Consider the following 20,054-nt stretch of genomic DNA (forward strand, 5'->3'; position numbering starts at 1 on the left):
GAGCATGTGGCATCTTCGGCCTTCCTGACTGCCCACCTGTGACCTGCTGCCAGCAGCCTCCCTCGCACTGTCCTGTGGTCACCTGGTATTGGACCTTTCAAGGTCTCGTGCGTCCAGTCAGACTCCTGCCGCAGCATCCCCACCCCTGTCCCCAGCCCTCCTTCTGCCCCTCTGTACACACCACATGCAGCAGCCCCGTCACAGCCCTGTGTGTAAACAGTGCTTTGTTCTTCAGCCAGGCAGTCGGTAGATGCCTCTAATCCCAGCTCCTTGGGGTTGGGATGCTGAAGCAGGAGCATCACAAGTTCAAATCTGGAGAGTTAGCAGGACCCTGTCCCAAGATAAGAGCCAGGATGTAGCTCGGTGGTAGAATGCTTGCCTAGCATGTATGAGGCCCTTGGCCTCCATCCCAGCACCTTAAATAAAAACAAAACTTTTTTTGTAGCTCCCAAACTATGCTAGGAACTGCCCATAGCATATAAAAAGTTAGAACCCCTCCCTGCAAAGTTTGCATGCTGTTTATTGACACCAAGCAGAGATAAATTTCTTTGCTGTCAGTAACTCGGAAGGCAGTTTTCCTATTTAAGAGCACCTGATTACAGGAAAATCCTATTCCTGGTGTCTGAGGCCTCAGACGCTGCAAAAATGAAGAAATGTCACTGATGTCTATTAAAGAAGTCAGATGTCCCTGCTTGCTAAAGTCCTGAGCTGCGAACTAGCGTTTCCAAAAGTAGTAAGACAATTTAGCTGGGGCCGGCCATACCGGTGGAGACCCCTAGGAGGCGCCCACCCCAGTCGGAGCGGCAGGCGGTGTTTGGCAAACTTGCTGGGGGCCGCTGCAGACGGAGGAAGCGCGCTTTGCTGGCCTGTCCTGAAAGAGCCCAGGTGTCGCCTCCACGCCGAGACTCCTCTGCCCATTGCTTCTGTGCCCGTGCACTTCTGCTAACCACTTCTAAGAGGCTCCGGCTCAGCTATGACTGTACCGTTTGGTTAAGATGTTTCCAGAGTTGCTCTGTTTAAAGGAGCTCACAATCCTTTACCTAGGACCTTCGAAGTGTTTATTCCTCCCCTTCCCTTCCTGCTTGAAATCCCGGAAAAGATAGGGGGGCAGATAACAAAACAAAAAGTAGCAGCAGCGTTTGACCTGGTTGCTAAGACTGAGGCCTTTTGTCGCTGTCTGATTGTGGGGTGTCTGAGATCTGCTCCAGGCCTTGTTGCGGGGCTGCATCAGCTGTGACTCCATCTTGGTGCAGGGCTGGGGCCCTGCTGTGGAAGGAGAATGTGCAGACCTCTAGGAAGCCCAGTCGTGCGGGCCGTGTGACTTGTTGCCTTACAGGCGAACAGAACAACTGCCCCTCTCTCACAGAAGGACACGGCCTGGGCTTCTTGGATGGACACACAGGGCGCCAGCTGCCTGCTGCCTTCACAGCAAAGCCATGTGTTGTCTGCATACACAGGCTTTTGGCTCTGTGGTCAGTGAGGCGGCCGTCGGTCATCTTCACTGTGATCAGCAGGATGGTGAAGTGTATGGTACTGGGTCTTAGGTTTAAAAGAAAATACAACAAAACCTGCAGCCACTTGCCTTCTGGGAAAAACTTGTTATGCTCCGGCGCCTAGCCTAGCTTGGGATCGCCCCGCAGTGATTGCTGCACAGTCCACATTCTTGTGCCCTGCCTGTGAGCACTTCCTCCCATTGTGGGAGGGTTTATTAATAGCCAGACATTGGTGGGGTGCCAGCCACCACCGACGGCTCCCTGGAGAGGTGCTCTGAACGGCGCCTGCCAGCTCCGTCCTGTGCACTGCCTCACCCTGGCATAAATCACCGCTGTTCTTGTTTTATTCTGTTGTTGTCTTCATCCTTTCTCCTTTTTTTGCCCCTGCTCTGCCTCCTTTCTGACTCCCTCTGGCCTTTTAGAGTTCTCTGTGAGCATCTGGACATTGCCTCTCCTTTTAGGTCTAGTGATGGGAGGAGGCCGGGACCTTAATGTTGGTCATAATCTCGACTGTGCTGCTGGGCCCAGACCATCAGGCGCTGCCAGAGGACTTAGTGCCCGGGTTTGTTTATGCTGGACCACGTACCGGTGAGGGCCTCGGAGCTCTCTCCATGTGATGGGTGTTTCTGGACTCATCTGAGTAGGAATTGCCTGAGTGGAAATTGAGGTGGAGACAGAAAGTTTGCTCCCTGTGCTCCTACTTTAGGAAAAATAAAGAAAGAAAACCCTAGTCACTTATACAACTGTATTTATGTCCTTGTGGTTACTAGTAAAGGAGTATTTGCCTTCTAAAGAGAACCAGAACAGGTCAATGTGTACTTTGAGTGACTTTCCAAAGATGTGGCTGTGATTAAACTCCAGAGGAGAACTCTTCCCCTCACCCCTCAGAGGCATTACTCTGCTCCCACTTAGGAAAGCCCTGTGTTCCAGTACCCTTCGCTGGGATCGCTGAGGTTTGCGGTTACTCTCTAAACCTCCATACTGCAATGGAATGACAGTGCTGCTGCCAGAACGGTCCACTCGCTCACTCTCAGGCTGAGGAATGGAGCCCAGCTTAGTGGCACATGCCTGAATCCTGCTACTCAGGAGGCCAAGGCAGGAAGATCACAAATTCATGGCCAGTCTAGGCAACTGAGCAAGACTGTCTCACGATAAAAATTCTAAAAGGCTGGGATGTAGCTTGGTGGTAGAGTGCTTGGCTAGCATAGGTGAAGGACAAGATCCATCTCCAGCACAACAGAAAAACAAGAAGAAATGGAAACCATATGAGTTAGCCGTAGGTTATTGTTTCAATTAGATACTTTATCAGATGCTATTCATTTTTTAAAATTGACTATTCAACTCTGTCCCACCCCCTCTAAATGACATCTATACCCTCTGCCCTTCTGTGAAAGAGCGGCTGAGACGGGGCCTCTCCCTAGAGAGCGAAGCCATCTGAGTTTCCTTGCTGTCCTCCAAAGTGCTTTGCCTTCCAAAGAGCTTCCATCTGAGGCCCCTCTGAAGCGACTGGTTCACTTCTGAAGTTTCCAAACCCGATGAAACATCCTCCACGTGCATGTTTCATGTTAAGAATCACAGAGATGGTCCTGGAGACCCTTGCTGCTCCTGCACTGCAGTGTGGCCTTGCTCCACCACGGCCCCTAGGACCTCTGATGTAAGGAATTCATCCTTGAGCGTTGGTCAGCGAACTGATCGGCTCCTTATCATGCAGGCCAGTTTGGTCCTCCTCCCGCACTCAGTCCTGGGTGTCTGCCAGAGTGCTCCTTACAGCTTTTACGGCCTGAGGGGATATGCCATCTTGATTTTCTGTTGTTATCGTTATTTTCCCTTTGTCATTTCCTTCCCTTGCTTTGTTCCCTGTGGCTGGGACACATTCCTTGCCCTGTGTGTGCACCCGGGCCCTCTGTGCAGCGGCCCACTGGCCTGACATCTGCACACCCCACTGTAAGGGGAGACCCCCGATGGCAGAGGTGGCCCAGTGTCTCCAGTAACGTCTGCAGTGTCAGTGTTTCCCCCAGAAGATTTCCAGGTGCTCCCTGAAAGTTCTTTCTGGCTTTGAGCCATTCATTCTCTCTGGAGATGTGTTGGTTTTGTTTTTGTGGTGGTACTGGGGATTGAACTCAGGACCTTCACACTGAGCTACATCCAGCTCTTTATTGTTTTTATTTAGAGATAGGGTCTTTCTGAGAGCCCAGACTAGCCTTGAACTTGTAGTCCTCCTGCTTCAGCCTCCCACAGTGCTGGGATTACAGGCGTGTACCACCATGCCCTGCAGGAGTGTCATTTGTTTGTTTGGTGGTTGATTTATTTTGGTTCTTTGAGCCAGCATGTATTCGAGGCTGGCCTTGAACTCACTATACTTCACTCAGGCTGGTGTCGGACTTGCAGCAGTCCTCCTGCCTCAGCCTCCTGGGTGCTAGGGTTATAGACATGTACCATCATGTTTGACAGGACTGTCTTTTTTATGGCCAGATTTTTCACCTCCCCATTGGTTAGACTTTCGATGACTTGTTTCAGTGAGATCCTTTGGGTTTGAAACGTGATCACAAAATAGCCAAAGCCAAAAGATTACATTTTCGATCTAGCGTCATCCAGCCATATACTGCCTGGACAGTAGCATGGTGTGTGGAGAGTGGCCCTGCCACTGTCCTCCTGGCTGTAAGTCAGCGGGAGTGACCGCCACAAAGGGAGGTGGTCGTCGATGCTCCAGGCTTAGCTACCTGGCCGGCCCCCGGCACCAGCAGCATCTCCCACCCTTGCAGTCTCGCTGGTCTTGTGCCCTCCTGGCGGGCAGCTGTGAGCCCTTTCTGTTCCTGCCCAGGGCCCCACACCACCCTGCCCGTGACGGGGCTCCGGGGATATCTTATTGCGCTGGCAGCCCCCCCTTCTACCTCTTGGCCCCTGCAGTACCATGGGCAGAGCTGCGCAGGGAGCAGAGGAGGGCACGGGACACAGTAGCCATGCTTCTTCATGTGGGGACAGAGCAGGCCGCCCAGCGTGGCCTCCCTGTGTACCCACACCCTCCTCCGTGACCCAGGGTGGTCTGTGTCCGTGAGTCCCTGCTGTCTGCTGTTCTTCACACTGCAGCTAATAAAAGCCGGGAACACTGTTTAATGAAAACTACCACTAGATTCATACAGTGCTAAAAATGTTCTGAGTGTCCGTCTTAGCACCCGTTATTATCTATCTTAATTCTCCCAACGTTTAAAAAGAAGTCAGGTTTTCATCCTGCTTTGTAGGGACAGAGCGGAAACCGTCGGGGTCGTGTACCTGCCCGCGTCCTGGCGCTCAGCACTGGTGCAGCTGGGACGCCCATCAGGCCTGTTAACTGCGCCGCTGCGCTGCAGACTGTGCTCCGGGAGGCTGCTGCACCAGCGAGTTTTCCCCACATTCACGCTCTGTCCTGTCGTTAGGTACTGCTGCGTGCTGCTGGATACCTTCCCCCAAATCATGCATTCTGTGTGTCTTTCAAAAGTACTCGGAACACCGCACTGTTTTCTCAGACTCTTCCGCCCGCTCATTGTACGTGGCCACCCCTTTCCAAGAGCACTGGGCTACTGTTCTGTGTACACAGCTTGAAATCTCAGTCTTCTCGGTACGGGAAAGGTGTCCATCCGTCTGCCCGCTTCATTCGTGTTGAAGACAGCTCCGACTAAACGCCGTCTAACGTCCAGCCTTGCACATGCTTGCTTTGGCCTGTTGATAAGAGGAAGCGGGAGATGCGTGGGCCCTGGATGCTAATTAGATCTGCGCCCCTCCTGCAGGAGGCCGCAGCAGTAAAGAAGGGCGAGAGCCGCCAGGGCGCTCCTTGTTCCTGGAGGTTTGGAGGGGGAGGGAAAGAGGGAGGCAGGTCGCGCCACATCTGTGGTTCCGTTTTGTGAAAACAGAAATGACTGCTAGCGGTAAGAGAAACTACCCGAGTACGTTTTATTAAGGCGCCAATTCCTGAAGTTTGGAGGAACTTTGCGGTCAATCGGGCACCATGGGTGGGAATACGACGGCTCACGAGGTGAGGGACCCTCTTCCACCGCTCAGCATGAGCCCAGATGTCTTACCCTCCACCCTTCCCAGAGGGAGCAGGTTTCTGTCTCTTCCAGTTCTAGCAGGCTGAACTTAGAATGAGGGAGAGATCTCCTGTGTTCAGAAGACTGGCAGTGACGCGTCGTCGGGAGCCAGACCGAGATTCTGGTCCTCAGGGCTCCATGCTGATCACGTTTCCCTTGTGTCTGCTCCTCAGGGTACTTGGGAGGCCACCACCGCCCCAAGTCCCAGGGCTTTGCTTGGGCTCAGGTTCTTCCAGCAGGGAAAGAGTGGGCCTCCACCCTCCCTTCTCTGGGGGCCTCGCTCATCCTGCCTTTGCTGCACCAGCTTCTCCTTCGGGAAAGCTGAGGGCTGTCGGTGGCGGGCCGGGAGCCCGCTCAGCGTCGCCCGCGTTTGGGGTCCTCTGGATGTCTGAGCTGCTCGCTGCAGAACCCCTCCTCGTGGTGGTCACGGATGCCCCATTGTGAGTGGCAGCCTCCGGGCCTGGTTTACACAAGCTCTGACACCGAGCAGCGGGGACCCTGGCCCAGAATACTGGGTTTCCTTTCAGGAGGTAAAGCCCTGGCCCTGCCAATGCACCTGGCCGCCTGCGGCCGTGCGCAGTCCGTGTGGAGCTGCTCTGCCTCGGGGAGTGTGGAGTGGAGGCCGTCAGACCCTTCCGAGCCCCTGGCCCTTGCTCCCACCTCTGTCCTGGCAGCCCCACAGCACAGCTGCAAACCAGGGGCCCTGGAAACAGCGTGAAGACACCGCCACACCTGGCTTGCTCCTGCCTGCAGGTGCGCCTTGGAGCGCCAGCCTGCTCCACCTTGCAGAGTGCACTTCTCTGACCTGCTCGTCCTTGACGTGGCGCGACTCGGAACCTCAGTGGTTTCTTTCTAATTCTAGGAGGGCGTGTGTGTGCCTGCGCATGCCCGACCCGCCCAGGGCTGAGGGTTTTCCTGCCCAGGCCCAGTGCAAGTCATACCACGATCCCAGGTAGGCGTGGGTGTGGAGGAGGCCTGGTACTTCGCCAGGGGCCAAGTTTAGGCTTCGTCAGGCCCAGGACCACCTTACGCTACACTCAGCCGACAGGGTACCGATGACACGACCTGCATGTCCCACAGGCTCCCTCGGTGCTCTGCAGGGCCCTCCGGCTGGCGTCCAGAGCTGAGCCAGCCAGTGTTTGGGGCACAGCTGCCTCAGAGAAAGGCTCAGGAGCTACCGGGCCTGCCGCAATGCCTGCCCCTCTTATGTGGCTCTGGAATCTAGCTAATTATAAATAATAACCAGGCGGCATTAATGAGCCCTGCAACTAAAGGCTGAATCTTTTTTTTTTTTTTTTTGGTGCCGGGGGATTGAACTCGGGTCCTTATGCTTGCAAGGCAGGCCACCCAACCGCTGAGCTACATCCCCGGCCCCTTAAAGGCTGAATCTTAACCAGCCCCGTAACTGCAGACTCGGTCACCCCACAGTTGTGTGCTTTTCTTCTTGGAGATGAATACTATGATTTTTGCTGTTCACAGACATAGTTAATTCTTAGATTTGACTTAATAAATCACCATTTCCTATTGAGAGGTGAGGCAGGGGTGAAAGGGAAAACTGAATTGTTCACTTCAGCTAGAAATCCTTTAATCTTCTTGGACCCAAGTTTCCCCTGGCCTGTTTTTCAAATCTCAGGTCTGACTTCCTTGCAGTATTATTTTACATGCTTATTAAATTTTTAGCTGACGGGAGAGAGAGTACCTCATTAAATTTTCCTGTGTCTTCAAGTGGGGTTGGTGACTGTTACTGGGACAGCCAGATTGAGATTCATCATGATTTAGCCTTCTCGAGCTACATAGATATAGACTGGAGATGTTTTAGTGTTCATGAGCACAGAGTAATTGGCTTACAGAGCTAGAAAACCTGAACCATGTCAAAAAGGGGAGCCTGCAATATAATACCCGGGGAGTGCTACCCAAATGCGTGGCCATCTGGCTTCAGTGGCTGAGAGGCATGGACCGGGCAACGGCGACTTGGTGAGGATCAGGCTTTTGCGACTGAATTTGGAATCCTGTGGCTGAAGCATCTCAGCCTGCAGCAGAGAGAGCCACAGACGGATCTGGAGCGCAGACGGTCACTTCAGTGGATGAGCAGTGTGGAGGCCCTAGACTCCTCCAGGACGGCACAGTTTCATGTCGGCCTCCACAGAGATGACAGGCGGCCTTTCCTTGCCTTTTGTTCATGCTCACATCATTTGTGAGTGGGGGATGTGAAGATGCTGCAACCCTACAGCCATAGACGTTCACAGTTCCAAGTTCAAATGGGCTGCGGAAAGAGAAGAACAAAGCCGGGTCAGAGTCGAAATGTACTTAGACCCTAAGAGGGCTTCTGGACGAGGGTTAGAAGAGCAGATGCAAGGTGGTGGTGGGCAAAGGTGGGGTTCCTGCCCAGATTTTAAGTAAAAGAGGAGAATGGTGTATTTGTGAGGAGAGTTTGAATATAGTGGAGCTGTTTGATTCAAAGGGATAGGAGTTCTTTCGAGCCTTCTGTGGTTCTTATTCAGGTGTTTTCGTTACCATGGAAGAAACTGAACCAAATCGCTGACTGGGAATCCCAGTTGGATTATTCTCACATCTGCTTACATGGTCACCGAGGTGTCTAAAAATTTACTTTTTCACATGGAAATACAATTCCTATTCCCTCCCCAAAAACTATTATGCTGGGACTTTTCTTGGGATTGCTTTGGTTATTTTAATTCATGGCAAGTTGATATTTCCAAAGTTCCAGCTGTCCAATGCAGAACCACAGTGCATTTATTTAGGTCTTTAGTTTTTCCCCATAGAGCATTATGATTTTCACAGATGGTATCTTGCGTATCTTTAATTAGATTCATTTCTCTAGGCTTTGAGGTGTTTTGCCACTATTGTTGACAGCATGGTCTGAACCCCTCGAATGCACAGCCAATGACACCTGCTTGCTTATTCTGCTCACCACAGACACAAGAAGAAAAGTAGTCATCAGCTTGTCCTTTCCCCGGAAGGCTGAGTGCCTTCCCTGCCCCAGCAAGGTCCGAGGTCTAAAAGCTGCACTGCAGGAAACCAATTTCAGGTTCTAAACATTACAGCCCCAAAATTATTCTTCTGATCTAACCTACAGTCCTCCTGTTGGCACTTGGGTCTATTTTCCTTTTTTTTTTTTTTTTTTTTTTTTTTAGTACCGGTGATCAAACTGAGGTCCTTGCACTTTTGAGGCAGGTGGCGGAACCACTGAGCTAAATTCCTGGCCCTATTTTCCTTTTGTTTGGTTCACAGTTTCCTTTTTACAAAGGCTTCTTAAATAGCCTGCTATTTGAGTCATCATGCCGATATTCTCTCCAGGAAAGCACAGAAAAATATGTATAAGTTCTATCAGGAGGGAGTTTGTTCATGATACAGCATTAAGTTAACAAAATATGATAAAATTCTAATTGTACTTTTAATATACATATTTATAGAAAAAGGGGTAAAAGAAAATGCCTATCAGTAATCTCTGGTGACTAGCTTATAGACTTTTTTTAACTGCCTCCATTTTCAGAAATTTTTTGATAAACAGGCATCAGGTTTGCGCTGAGCAAAAAACCAACAACTACATTAAAATCAGCACTTTGAAACAGACAAAAGAAAATGAAAAACAGAATCATGAGCTTGAACTTTACTTTCCTTTTTCATTGTGTAAAACGTATTAAAATTTGCTAGTGAGACTAAAACTGGCACGTGACATAGCTTAAGATCACCAAGGAAGGCACATGGCTCTTTCAGGGGTGTCATTCTTCCTGCCAGTGCTCTGACCAGCTGTGGACCCTGGGCTGGACCTCACTGCCCCCCTCAGAAGTCTGAGCCCTGATCCTGTTTCCTGGGACAAAGCCATGCCCACTAAGGGCTCCAGCTGAATCTGCCAGTGGTCCAGATGTGTCCCGTCAGCTGGCCTTTCTGACCCTGCTGTTTGTTGACAGGCTCTCAGGAATCAGACAGCTCTCAGTCAGCCAAGAAGGACATGCTGGCCGCCTTGAAATCCAGGCAAGAGGCGTTAGAAGAGACGCTTCGCCAGAGGCTGGAGGAGCTGAAGAGGCTGTGTCTCCGGGAAGCTGTAAGCGACTGCACCCATGATTGTGGTGTCCCCTCATAAGTACAGTTGGAGGTGTCCCAGGGAGGTGGGGCCTCTGAAGTGCTGGAAACATCCAGCTCCACGATGAGTGTGGTCGGGAGCTGACTCATAGCCCTGAGGGACCGTCACCCATGCACCCTGCCAGAATGCACAGCTCCCCTCGGTGTGCAAAGCCTCCCTCATGGGACATGGCTCCTGCAGAGAATGACCTGCGCCATCTTCTGGGCAGACTCAGTCCTTAGAGGCCCCTGAAGTTCACTTCTGTGTCTACTGAAATCTCCACTTCTTATTTGCTCTGTGACCCTTTATTAGTGGTCTCTGGAGACTGTTTTTCAGTGTGGCACATACTGCTGTGTGTGTGTGTGTGTGTGTGTGTGTGTACTTCTTATTTGCTCTGTGACCCTTTATTAGTGGCCTCTGGAGACTGTTTTTCAGTGTGGCACATACTGCTGTGTGTGTGTGTGTGTGTGTGTGTGTGTGTGTGTGTGTGCACAGGTGGACAGCATGAGGACGCTCTCCTGGGTGTGGTGGGGTCGCTCTGCCCAGAGACAGTTCCAAGGGGGGAGGATGCAGAGGCTCCCAGGCAGCCAGGGAGATGGGTCCCCTCCCCCAAATAATAATGCTGTGCAGAGAAAAAATGAGACACAGGGCCACGGAGTGAGATCAGGTTACATTTCAACTTGGTTTAATTATGGCCTGGGTTGATTTAAACCAGAGCGCACTCAGAGCAGCAGCACATTAGCACAGATCCATTGCAAATCTCACGAAAGTGGGGTGGCTGGGGGAATGTGCTGTGTGATACCCTTAATACTAGCGACACTTTTGCAAAGAATATGCTTGAAGGATTGAAAAAGCACAGGTGTTTGAAGACCCTTCAATAATTTATAAAGCCTTGTTTTGATTTTAAGAAAGGAGAAGACCCTGAGTCCACCAGAGTCCACACAAGGAGGCACAGGAACATGCGGGACAAAGTCAGCCTGCACTCTGAAGTCTCACCATCTCTCCCCAAAACAAAGGCAAAATAGGGGGAACAAGGCTCTCAGTCCTGAGTGTTGGCACAGAAAACCTAACCTGGGCAGAGGAAAGAGCCCAACATGAAGTCGGCTGCTTGTTGCTGCCAGCGACTCCTAGCGCAGTTGGCAAACAGGACCTGCTGGTAGCGGCTCAGAAGCCCCTCTCAGCTAGAGCGCCAGGAGGCTCTGTGTCCGAGAGGGGAGCGAGGCAGCCAGAGCAGGGTCAGTGGGGGCTGTGGCAGAACGTGAAGAAAGGCCCGCAGCAGGGCACTGACTGTCCTGTGGGCCAGCTCTGGCTCTGTGTAAACTCACATGAAATGACTGGAGAACCAAGATCTTTACTCAGGTACCTTCAAGCAGCAGGAGAAAAATCAGTAGCCTCATTTAAAAAATATATTTTAAAACCACAAAAGCTTTGGGGTTATAAAGCCATGAGAATTTTAACAACCTCTCCCTCCTTCTTATAAGTTTCAAGGTACCAAAAAAACGTCCTGACAACATAGAACCTTCGATAGATTGAGGGGAGCTGATGAAAAGGTTGTGGAATAAATACATAGCTGCTTAGGAGTCATCAGAACCATGTTTTCAAAAAGAAAGAAAAGAACAGGGAAGAAAGCTTCAGGGAGCTCAGGCTCAGGGGCCGCTGGCCTCAAGGGCTGAAGTCCAGGGGCCGCTCCCAGGGCCGGGCCCTGAAGATGGAGAGGCCTGGAGGAGGGTCCCTCAGCACACAGCGGGTGGGAAGCAGGGCCACAGCGCCCCTGACCGTGAGTCCCACCACTGCTGGACACTCGGGTCTCGGTTGCCGGCACAGAATCGTCCTGTGTGGACGTTCACAGCGGGACCCTGCTGAGGTCTTCCTCATCCAGCACCTTTGTCCAGACAAGCCTGCTTTGCCCTTGCGGGACACTGTGCCTCCCCAGCCTTTTCTGCTCCCCGGAAGTGGCTTCTTGCACTCCATGGCTGGCTTCACAGTGGGGTTTTCCCTGACTCACACCTATCTGGACCCTCAGACGGAGAGCCTAATCCTGAGTCACTGCCCAGATCTTTGGCCCAGCCCGGCCCCGTCACTGTGACAGAGGGGTATGTCACCTGCATTCACGTCATTGTGCACATAACAGTTAGATTCCCAGAGGCCAAAATACATGTGACGGATTTCTTAGTAGACTTGTCAAATAGATTGCATTTTCTGTTTCTTAAAACTGAGATTTCATACATGTTAGAGTGTTCTAAATTCAGCCTTCCCTGGAGTATCTGGCTGAGGGAATAACTACTTCCCATAGTCCATCTTCAAACTGCATAGTAAGGCGCTTTTCTGGGATTTGCCATACAGACCCGGCTCCTCCTAAGAAAACTTGTGTGAGGGAAATCTTGATTTAGAGGTTCGGGAATGTGCTGACTGCTATTCCCGGACTCTGTCCGTGCTTGGTGCACACCGGGCACTCTCGCTAGATCATCGTAGGATGCGGGTGGAGCATTACTAAGTCCAGCAGACTTAGTTACGTGACAGAAGCTGATCCTGGAAAGACTTTGCAGACAGCCTCTGGTCCGTGGGAAAGGAGGCGTGGCACACGTTTTAGAGATGAAATCTCATTTCATGAGCTCTTCCTGGGGTGTAGCTGCATGCTGACACTGCTCCTCTGTCTGTGATCTGGGCACTGAAGGGTGTGTGAGTGCACGCGTGTCCCAGAAAGACGACCAGCGTGTGCCGCTGTTTCATAATCACTGCAGCTGCTTCGCTTTTGCAGGAGCTCACCGGGAAACTCCCTGTGGAGTACCCCCTGGACCCCGGGGAGGAGCCGCCCATTGTTCGGAGGAGAATAGGCACAGCCTTCAAGCTGGATGAGCAGAAGATCCTGCCCAAAGGAGAGGTGCGTTCTTCCTCTGGTGTTGGATTCTCTCCGATTATCCTTATTTTCCCCAGTTGTTGGAGCTCCCAGCAACTCGGGCCAGAGGTCTTTCTTGCCGCCTCTTCTTGAGTAGCTGGCTGATGAGGATGTGGCCTCCTTGGTAGGGTGAGTTCGCTTGTCCTAGTTTACACTTGGAATTCTGCTGGAGTTGCTTGCCCGCCATTGCAGGGCTTTTACAAGCAGCTAAGTAGAGCCTGGGGAGAACATTCCAGTGACAGTCATGTCCCTGTCTTGTGAGTGCTACTCAGAGCTGTGCCTAATGTCTGATCAGTGGAAGGGAACTTCTGTGTGTCCTCCAGTGCAAGGGGTTCACTCGCTGGGGAGAGATCGCTAGGGCTGCCCCCTGGTGGCTAAAACTGCTAGGCCCACACAAGACGTTTGTCTTGGCCTCACCTGTGTTCGGCAGAGCCCGATTTCACTGTTTTTTGTTTTGTTTTATTGTCCTCTTTGGACTGAACACTGGAGGAGGATGGGGCTGGAGAATTCAGATTTGGGGAGGAAAAGAACCTTGCACCTCTGGCTGGTGGTGAGTATCCAGCCTCAGTCCAAGTGTCATGAAAGTCAGGTGTATCTGTAGGGCTAGGACATCTTCGGGAAGTGTCGCCCCAATTTATTATGAACAGTGTTTGCAAACACAGTCAAGACCGAGATGCTGGGAGCACTGTGCTGTAGCGGTGCCTTCCTCCCAGCCCTTCCCACAAAACTGTCAAAGCATGATGTTCTATAGATCTTACCTGCTCTCCAGTTCCGGTTACGGACCAGCCCTTCTCCCCTGCACTTCCCTTACCTCTACCACTATAAATAAACACGCTGCAGGTGCCTGGGGGTCCTTTTCTCCCATCAGGAGTGAGGCTCCACCTGGCCCAGCTTTTGTATCTCTCTGTTCTGTCCTTTTTCTCCATCCCCCACCGTTTCCCCTCTGTGGACCCTTCAGCCTTGCAGGTCAAGAGACTGAGAGGCGCTGGAAAAGGGACAGTGCATTTCAGTCTCCCCAGAAAGAGATTAGGAGAAACATGCTTTCATGTAACACGTGAAGGTCAGCGTGAGGGTGGATTTAGGGAGCCAAGTGCCCTGAGGCCCACTGCAGGGTTGGGGATCTCCGGAGAGCCGCAGCAGATCCAGAGCACTGTGCCCCAAGGACAGCTCCTCAGACTGCTTCCTCCCTGGGGAGTGAAGGTCACCCCAGGAACAACGAGCTGGTGTATGAAACACACTGCCATAGGCAGCACCTGCTGGGCTCAGTAAACATTAGTTTCTCTAAGCAGAGGCAGAGTGGAGGGGGGAGTTGTTCAGGAGACCATCTGCCGAGTATTTTTCAGATCTAGGCGGTCACTGGACCTCCCGAGGGACTGCAGCTCCCCTTGCCACTGGGCAGATGCCTGGCACTTAAACTCTAAAAAGCACCCCTCTTCTGAGTGGGTGCTCTGTGCTGCATCGGGCCGGCCCCTCATTGCTCCACTCCACAGAGGCCCCTTTCCTGGTCACATAACCATTGGCAAATTAAAGCATCAGGGTTCGTTCTGAGCTCCCACAAAACTCAGGGTCTTTTCGGCCGAGGCCACGGTAACTACCCAGGAACAGCTGCTCAGTGGAGCCCAAATCACAGAAGGTCTTTGTTCCCCAAGGCTCCAGGCGGGAGTCCAGCTCTGTGTCCTCCTCCTGCCCCCGGCAGGACACATGTGGACAGCACTGAAGGGTGAGGAAGGGGTTCGTTACCTCCCAAACAGTTCTGATTAGCCCTCACCTCTTCTCTCCCTCCCAAGGCCGATCTGCTTTGGGCTCAAAGTGCTCAAATGTAAGTGAAATGGGGCCGGGAATGTTGTCCCCGCAGAGGCACCGCCTGGCATGGTGTGCATGGGCAGGACGGTTTCATGGGACCCCGCGTGGATGCATGGTCTTCTGGCCAGGCCAGTTCTGAGAAACTTCACTGTCACTGCGAACTGCCCACAGCGGGCTGCTCGGTTTCCCTTCTCTGGTTCCTGTTGCTCCCGGGAGAAGCCACTGATGTGTTTGTTATGGGTTTATTAGGTTTGGGCTTTGGCAGAGTCCCTGTCTCCTGCAAGTTCCCAGGTGATGCTCAGGCTTCCGGAACCTGCTCTGTGAGAGAGTGAGCGGCCCATTTTCAAACTCTGAACCTAGCAGGTGTCCCTGGCGCTGGCTTTGATTAGAGGGGCCCCACTGGGGAAGGAAAATTGGAAAAAGATGTCCTGAGACTTGGGGGATTCTGCTTCCACCCCAAATCCTCACACACCGGTGCATAAGCCACCGCCTCCCAGTGCTCACATCTGCACAGGAGACAGCTGCTTGGCGGGTGTATGCCACGCACACAATGCCCCACAGCATGGAGGGAAACTCCCCTCAGCCAAGGAGGGCAGATACCCAGGAAGGACGGAAGGAGACCCTGGTCCTAGCCAAGGAGCTAAGGGCCACTCACAGCTGGGCAGGGTTTCCTTGAACCACAAAGGCAAGGACAGCTGGAGCTCGCAGGGAGCTTCCAGAAGGTGCCCAGGCGAAGGGAGCAGAGTCTGAGGGGAGGCACGGGTGGGAGAGGCAGGGAGACGCACACGTGAGCAAACCGTGGGAAATGTCAGAGGACTGGAGGTCAGGCCCCGGGAGGAAAGGCAGCAAGCTCTGAATTCGCAGGAAGGCTTGGTCCCCTTGCGCTGCTGGAGCAGGACAGGGCCTGGGGAGGGACAGGTGACTGTCTCCCCGCTCAGCGCCTGCAGCTCAGCCCCGGCGTCCCCCACAGGAGGCCGAGCTGGAACGTCTGGAGCGGGAGTTTGCCATCCAGTCGCAGATCACGGAGGCTGCCCGCCGCCTGGCCAGTGACCCCAACGTCAGCAAAAAGCTGAAGAAGCAAAGGAAAACCTCTTATCTGAACGCACTAAAGAAGCTGCAGGAGATTGAAAACGCAATCAATGAGAACCGCATCAAGTCTGGGAAGAAGCCCACCCAGAGGGCCTCGCTGGTCATAGACGGTCAGTGCCTTCCTGCTGCCCCGGCCCCTCCCAGGCAGGGCCCCCCGAGCTGCGCACCAGGTCCTGCCGTGCTCCCAGCCCAGCTGCTGCATGGCCTGTGCAGCCGTGGCCCAGCCTGGGCCTCGCTGTCACCTGTCAGTCTGTGAAGGGAACAAGGCCAATAGCGCGCCAGGGCCCTGGACTCCGTGCCCGGGGCCGGGAGCACAGGAGCGGACAGGGCCTCACTGTCCACCCCTGGGGCGTCATCCTGTAGCCATGACTCCCAACATCGCTGCCGCCCCAGCAGACCCCCGCTCTCAGTGCTCCGCACCCAGGCTCTGCGCTCCGGACGGCCACCCTTTCCCGGGCCCGGCTCTGCTTCCAGGGCTTGCTGCCCCATGAGCCGCAGCTGGGTGGGGCTGGGCAGTGTCCGTCCTGGGCTGCAGTCTGGGGCTCGGAGCTCAGCTGACGATATCCGGGAAGCTCTAGAAGCTCATACCCCAAATCTACCAAGAATTAGGTCTCCCCTCGCTCTAAACTAGCAAATTCCTGAAAATACATGTCAAGGATTCTTGCGTGGTGTTTGCATGTTTAAAACTACTGTTACTCTAGGAAAACAGAAAGTAAAGTAGAGATTTCCAGGAATGAGGGGCAGGAGGGCTGAGGAACTGATCGGTTGCTCGGTGGGTCCAGAGTTTCGGTTTAGGAAAATGAAGACATCATCCAGACAGAAGGCGGTGGCAGTGAAGGTAGCACAGTAGTGAGCATTACTCAGGGCCACCGAGCACAGTGACTGCTCTGATGTGTGCACTTCCATGTGAATATCGGAGTGTGGAGAGAGGGAACAGAGGAGGTATGGTGATTACCAGCCGCCTGAGTCCAGGCCTGCCTCCCAGCCATCCACGGTCCACTGCGGTGTGAATGCCTAGGAGCTGGCCATTTAGAAAAGACAGCTTGGAAAACCCATCTCCCCATCTTGGTGGCTGTCTTTGGCCAAAACCCCATAAGTGCCCACACTTCCAGGGCTGCAGGGCAGCCCCCCTCTGCCTTGGCTCCTTCGGGACCTGTTCTGTCCCTGGAAGGGATGAGAGCCACGTCTGGGAGGGTGCAGGGGTGGCCACTCTTTGGCCTGCGTGGTGACAGCTGCCAAGATTGTGGCCGATGGGAGGGGCTCTTAAGCCACTATCCGTGAGGACTCCTGAACCCTTCCGTTCAAGCCTTCAGCCTGCTGCTTAATCTGCTTGCATTTTCCATGAAGTAAGGTTTTCGTCACTAAGTCACACTTGAATCAGAAGTAAAGAAGGCTCTTCTTACTTCCTTAGCGTGGCTTTTTATTTCAAAAAATAAAACCCTACACTTGGGACTCTAAAGTCTCAGGGCCTTTGCTAACTTCTGCGAGAGCAGAGCAGCTTCAGCCTTCCTCCCGGACGTGCCTCAGGACGTGCCTCAGTTTCCCCAGTGGTGAGAGGATCAGGGTTGTTCTGTCTCCCTTATGGGCCCCTACTGACTGCATGGCCCCTATGAAAATAAGCTTTGGAGACAGTCTGTATTTAGCACATTTGTCTTCTCTAATAACCTCAGGACTTACGCAGGAGCGTTTATTGCCAGGTTAGCAGAGCTAAATTCCCCACCCTGGTGTCACATGGTAAAATGAACAGCAGTGGCCTTGCTCTGTGTGCTCGGCACCCACCCCGGGTTTGGGCACCGTGGGGCCCCACGAAGGCTGTGCCCACTGCGATGTCGGCGGGGAGGATGAGCTGGCCCACCGCAGGGACGGCAGGAGAAAGGCCCCCAGCCTGTAGACTGTGGGTGCTTTCCAAGGAGAGAGAAGGCCGCAGCGGTAAACACTGTTCCAACAGACAGGGCTTTGTTTCCAGAATGTGCTGACCTCGTGGACTTTGCTTTTTGGCTTCCAGATGGAAACATCGCCAGTGAAGACAGCTCCCTCTCCGACGCCCTTGTTCTCGAAGATGGTAGGTTTTCTGTTTCCTGGCTTAAAAGGTGGGACACAAATTAAACAGGTTGGTCTGTGCAGACTCTGGGGACAGTCACATGCAAAGGAGCGCGGCTGAGGGGACAGCCAGGCCCCCCGCAGCCCTCTCGTGGGTCCAGAACGGGTGGCTCTCCTGCCAGAATCATGTTTGTGGAACTCGAGGTCTCTTGAGCCCAGAGGAGAAACCTAGGGAGACACTCAGTGAAAGGGGCTGCACCTTGCAGTAGCCACAGCCGCGTTTTCAACTGAGCAGGGAACCCACACTCTCCATGTAGGGTTCCTCTTGAGTATTCATAATGGAGGCAGAGGTAGAAATGGATTTGGATCACAGATCAAGAACTGGCGTCGGTGGGGGATCCAAGGGTAGCAGAAGCAGGCAGTCCAACTGTCTCTTCCTGAGACAGGAGTAACAGCTAAGGGTGAGATGTCCCTGTGGACGGAGGGCCAGGCCTTGAAAACTCCTCTTATTGCTGTTCGGCTCTTCAAACCTGGCAGTTCCCAGCATATTTTCTTGGGTAGGTAGTGCTTAGAAAACCAGAGCTGAACCCCCAGCCCACCCCACCACCACCATCCCCCGAGGAAGCAAGATTCTAACACAGAGCCACATCTGAGAATGTTCCTGCAGGCGCCGGACCAAATGGCAGTAGGCTTTAATTAGATGGAAATGTATTAAGTAGCAGTTAATTTTTTGCCCTTTAGGGAACCCACAGGCAGGCAGTGCTCAGTGGCTGTTCAGATGGAAACACAAAAGGCTACCAAGTCAGAGCAGTAGGGATAATTGCAGTAACAGCAATGACTGCTTTTGATGTGGGTAGCCTGGTGAGTTGCTTACCTGCTGCTGTGGTCCTGTTAGTGGAAATCAGATTACAATATTTTTACTGTCTGCTTCATTATGTGGAGGGGGACATGGGCTCCCAGGGCAGGCCGGCTTGTTCCAGACATCAGGACCCCAGCCCCGGGGTTTGCCTGGGCGCCCCCCTGCTCCTCCCCAGTGAGCTTCCTGGTAGGGGCAGAGTTGACAAGGCAGCGCACACTGTCCCAGCTAATCGTGAGATGTCACCCACTGGCTCACTGACGGTTTCTCCCATCTCAGGCCTCCCTGGGGTGTCAGCACCCCTCCGTGCCAAGTGCTCCCACGGTGGGGCCCCTCAAGGGTCTTTTCCTTTATGGATTTGGGGGAGAATGAGTGGTACAAGTTCAGCAGATATCTCAGCTCCGAGGTTGGGAATGGATTATGCTGTGCAAACTGGAGTCACTGCAAACACATCCAAGGGGCCTATCAGGCCATTGGGGTCCCACTGCCTCTCCCATGGCCACCTTGCCAGATGAGTGGTCAGGACAGGATTCTCACCGCACCTCTGTGCCTGGCAAAGTACAAGGTCTTCGCGTGGCTCAAGGTCGCTCTGGAAAAGAGCAGAATGGATACCAGATCCGCCCAGACAGTCACGCCTGACGCATCTGCTGCAGGTCAGCAGTGGTGCCGTGCAGCAGGACCCACCTCGGGGAGCTTACTCTCCCTAGTGAGTCAGATGCCCAACGTCTCCTGAAAGCCAGGCCCGGGGGGCTGGGTAACCCCGGCGTCAGTGCACTTGCTCAGCAGCATGGGACCCTTGCTTGACCCCAGCACTCAAAAGAGTTGCGATAAATTCTTTTGCTGATGGTATAATTAAGATTCAGACTTTGTTCATGTCTAGTCAGAAGCAGTACCTCAGCCGGAAGTGTTGGCACACACCTGTGATCCCAGTACTCTGGGAGGCTGAGGCAGGAGGATCAAAAGTTTAAGCCCAGCCTGGGTAAATTAGTGACTTAGTGAGACACTGTTAACAGATTTTAAAATAGAGCTGGGGACGTAGCTAAGTGTCAAGGCCTCCTGTTCCGTCCCCAGCACCACACACACACACACACACCAGCGACGCTGCTCTTCCGTAGTCCTCTGCCCGGAGCGGAGCCCTCTGGCTGGGGCTGGCCCGACTGACACCTGGGGAGTCGGGCCTGGGACAGGTGCAGCGCAGCGGCTCTGCGGGGCTCGGCGGGACGGTCCGGGCCAGGACGACCCTGCTCAGCCTCTGTCTTTCCGTCTCTGCGCAGAAGACTCGCAGGTCACCAGCACAATGTCCCCCTTACAGTCCCCTCACAAGGGCCTCCCCCCGCGGCCCGCGCCGCCCCAGTCCCTGGAGGGCCTGCGGCAGATGCACTTCCACCGCAGCGACTACGACAAGTCGCCCATCAAGCCCAGGATGTGGAGCGAGTCCTCGCTGGACGAGCCCTACGAGAAGGCCAAGAAGCGCTCCTCGCACGGCCCCTCCAGGTGAGCCGGCCGGGCTCGGGCGCCCAAAGGGAAACGCTGGGGCTCAGCCCGGGCGGCGGCAGCTTCCGCGGGGTTAAACTCCACGAGACTTACTAGGAAACTCGGCGCTGCTGCGCGGAGTTCTCCTCTCCCTTAGCCCCCTGGGAGAGCTCCGAGGCCGCCCACGGGAGGACGGGAGGGCGGGAGGTCCTGGGAAGCAGAGCCTGCAGGCTGCGCGGCTGACAGCGCCCCTCCTCCG

The 20,054-nt window shown here is 53.7% G+C and overlaps 1 protein-coding gene across 1 annotated transcript in view; it reads left to right on the forward strand.

Moving 5' to 3' along the window:
• Frmd4a (FERM domain containing 4A) overlaps positions 1–19,820 on the forward strand; it is a 494,886-nt gene extending 475,066 nt beyond the window's left edge. Inside the window, exons 16-20 of the mRNA XM_033765957.1 lie at positions 9,487–9,620; positions 12,397–12,519; positions 15,308–15,536; positions 17,432–17,488; positions 19,597–19,820. Coding sequence (XP_033621848.1) covers positions 9,487–9,620; positions 12,397–12,519; positions 15,308–15,536; positions 17,432–17,488; positions 19,597–19,820 — 767 coding nt within the window. The remainder of the gene's footprint in view (positions 1–9,486; positions 9,621–12,396; positions 12,520–15,307; positions 15,537–17,431; positions 17,489–19,596) is intronic.
• Positions 19,821–20,054: the final 234 nt, after the last annotated feature.

Source organism: Fukomys damarensis, unplaced genomic scaffold (genome assembly GCF_012274545.1).
Source record: "Fukomys damarensis isolate Sample0158 unplaced genomic scaffold, DMR_v1.0_HiC HiC_scaffold_19, whole genome shotgun sequence".
NCBI classification, from domain to species: domain Eukaryota; kingdom Metazoa; phylum Chordata; class Mammalia; order Rodentia; family Bathyergidae; genus Fukomys; species Fukomys damarensis.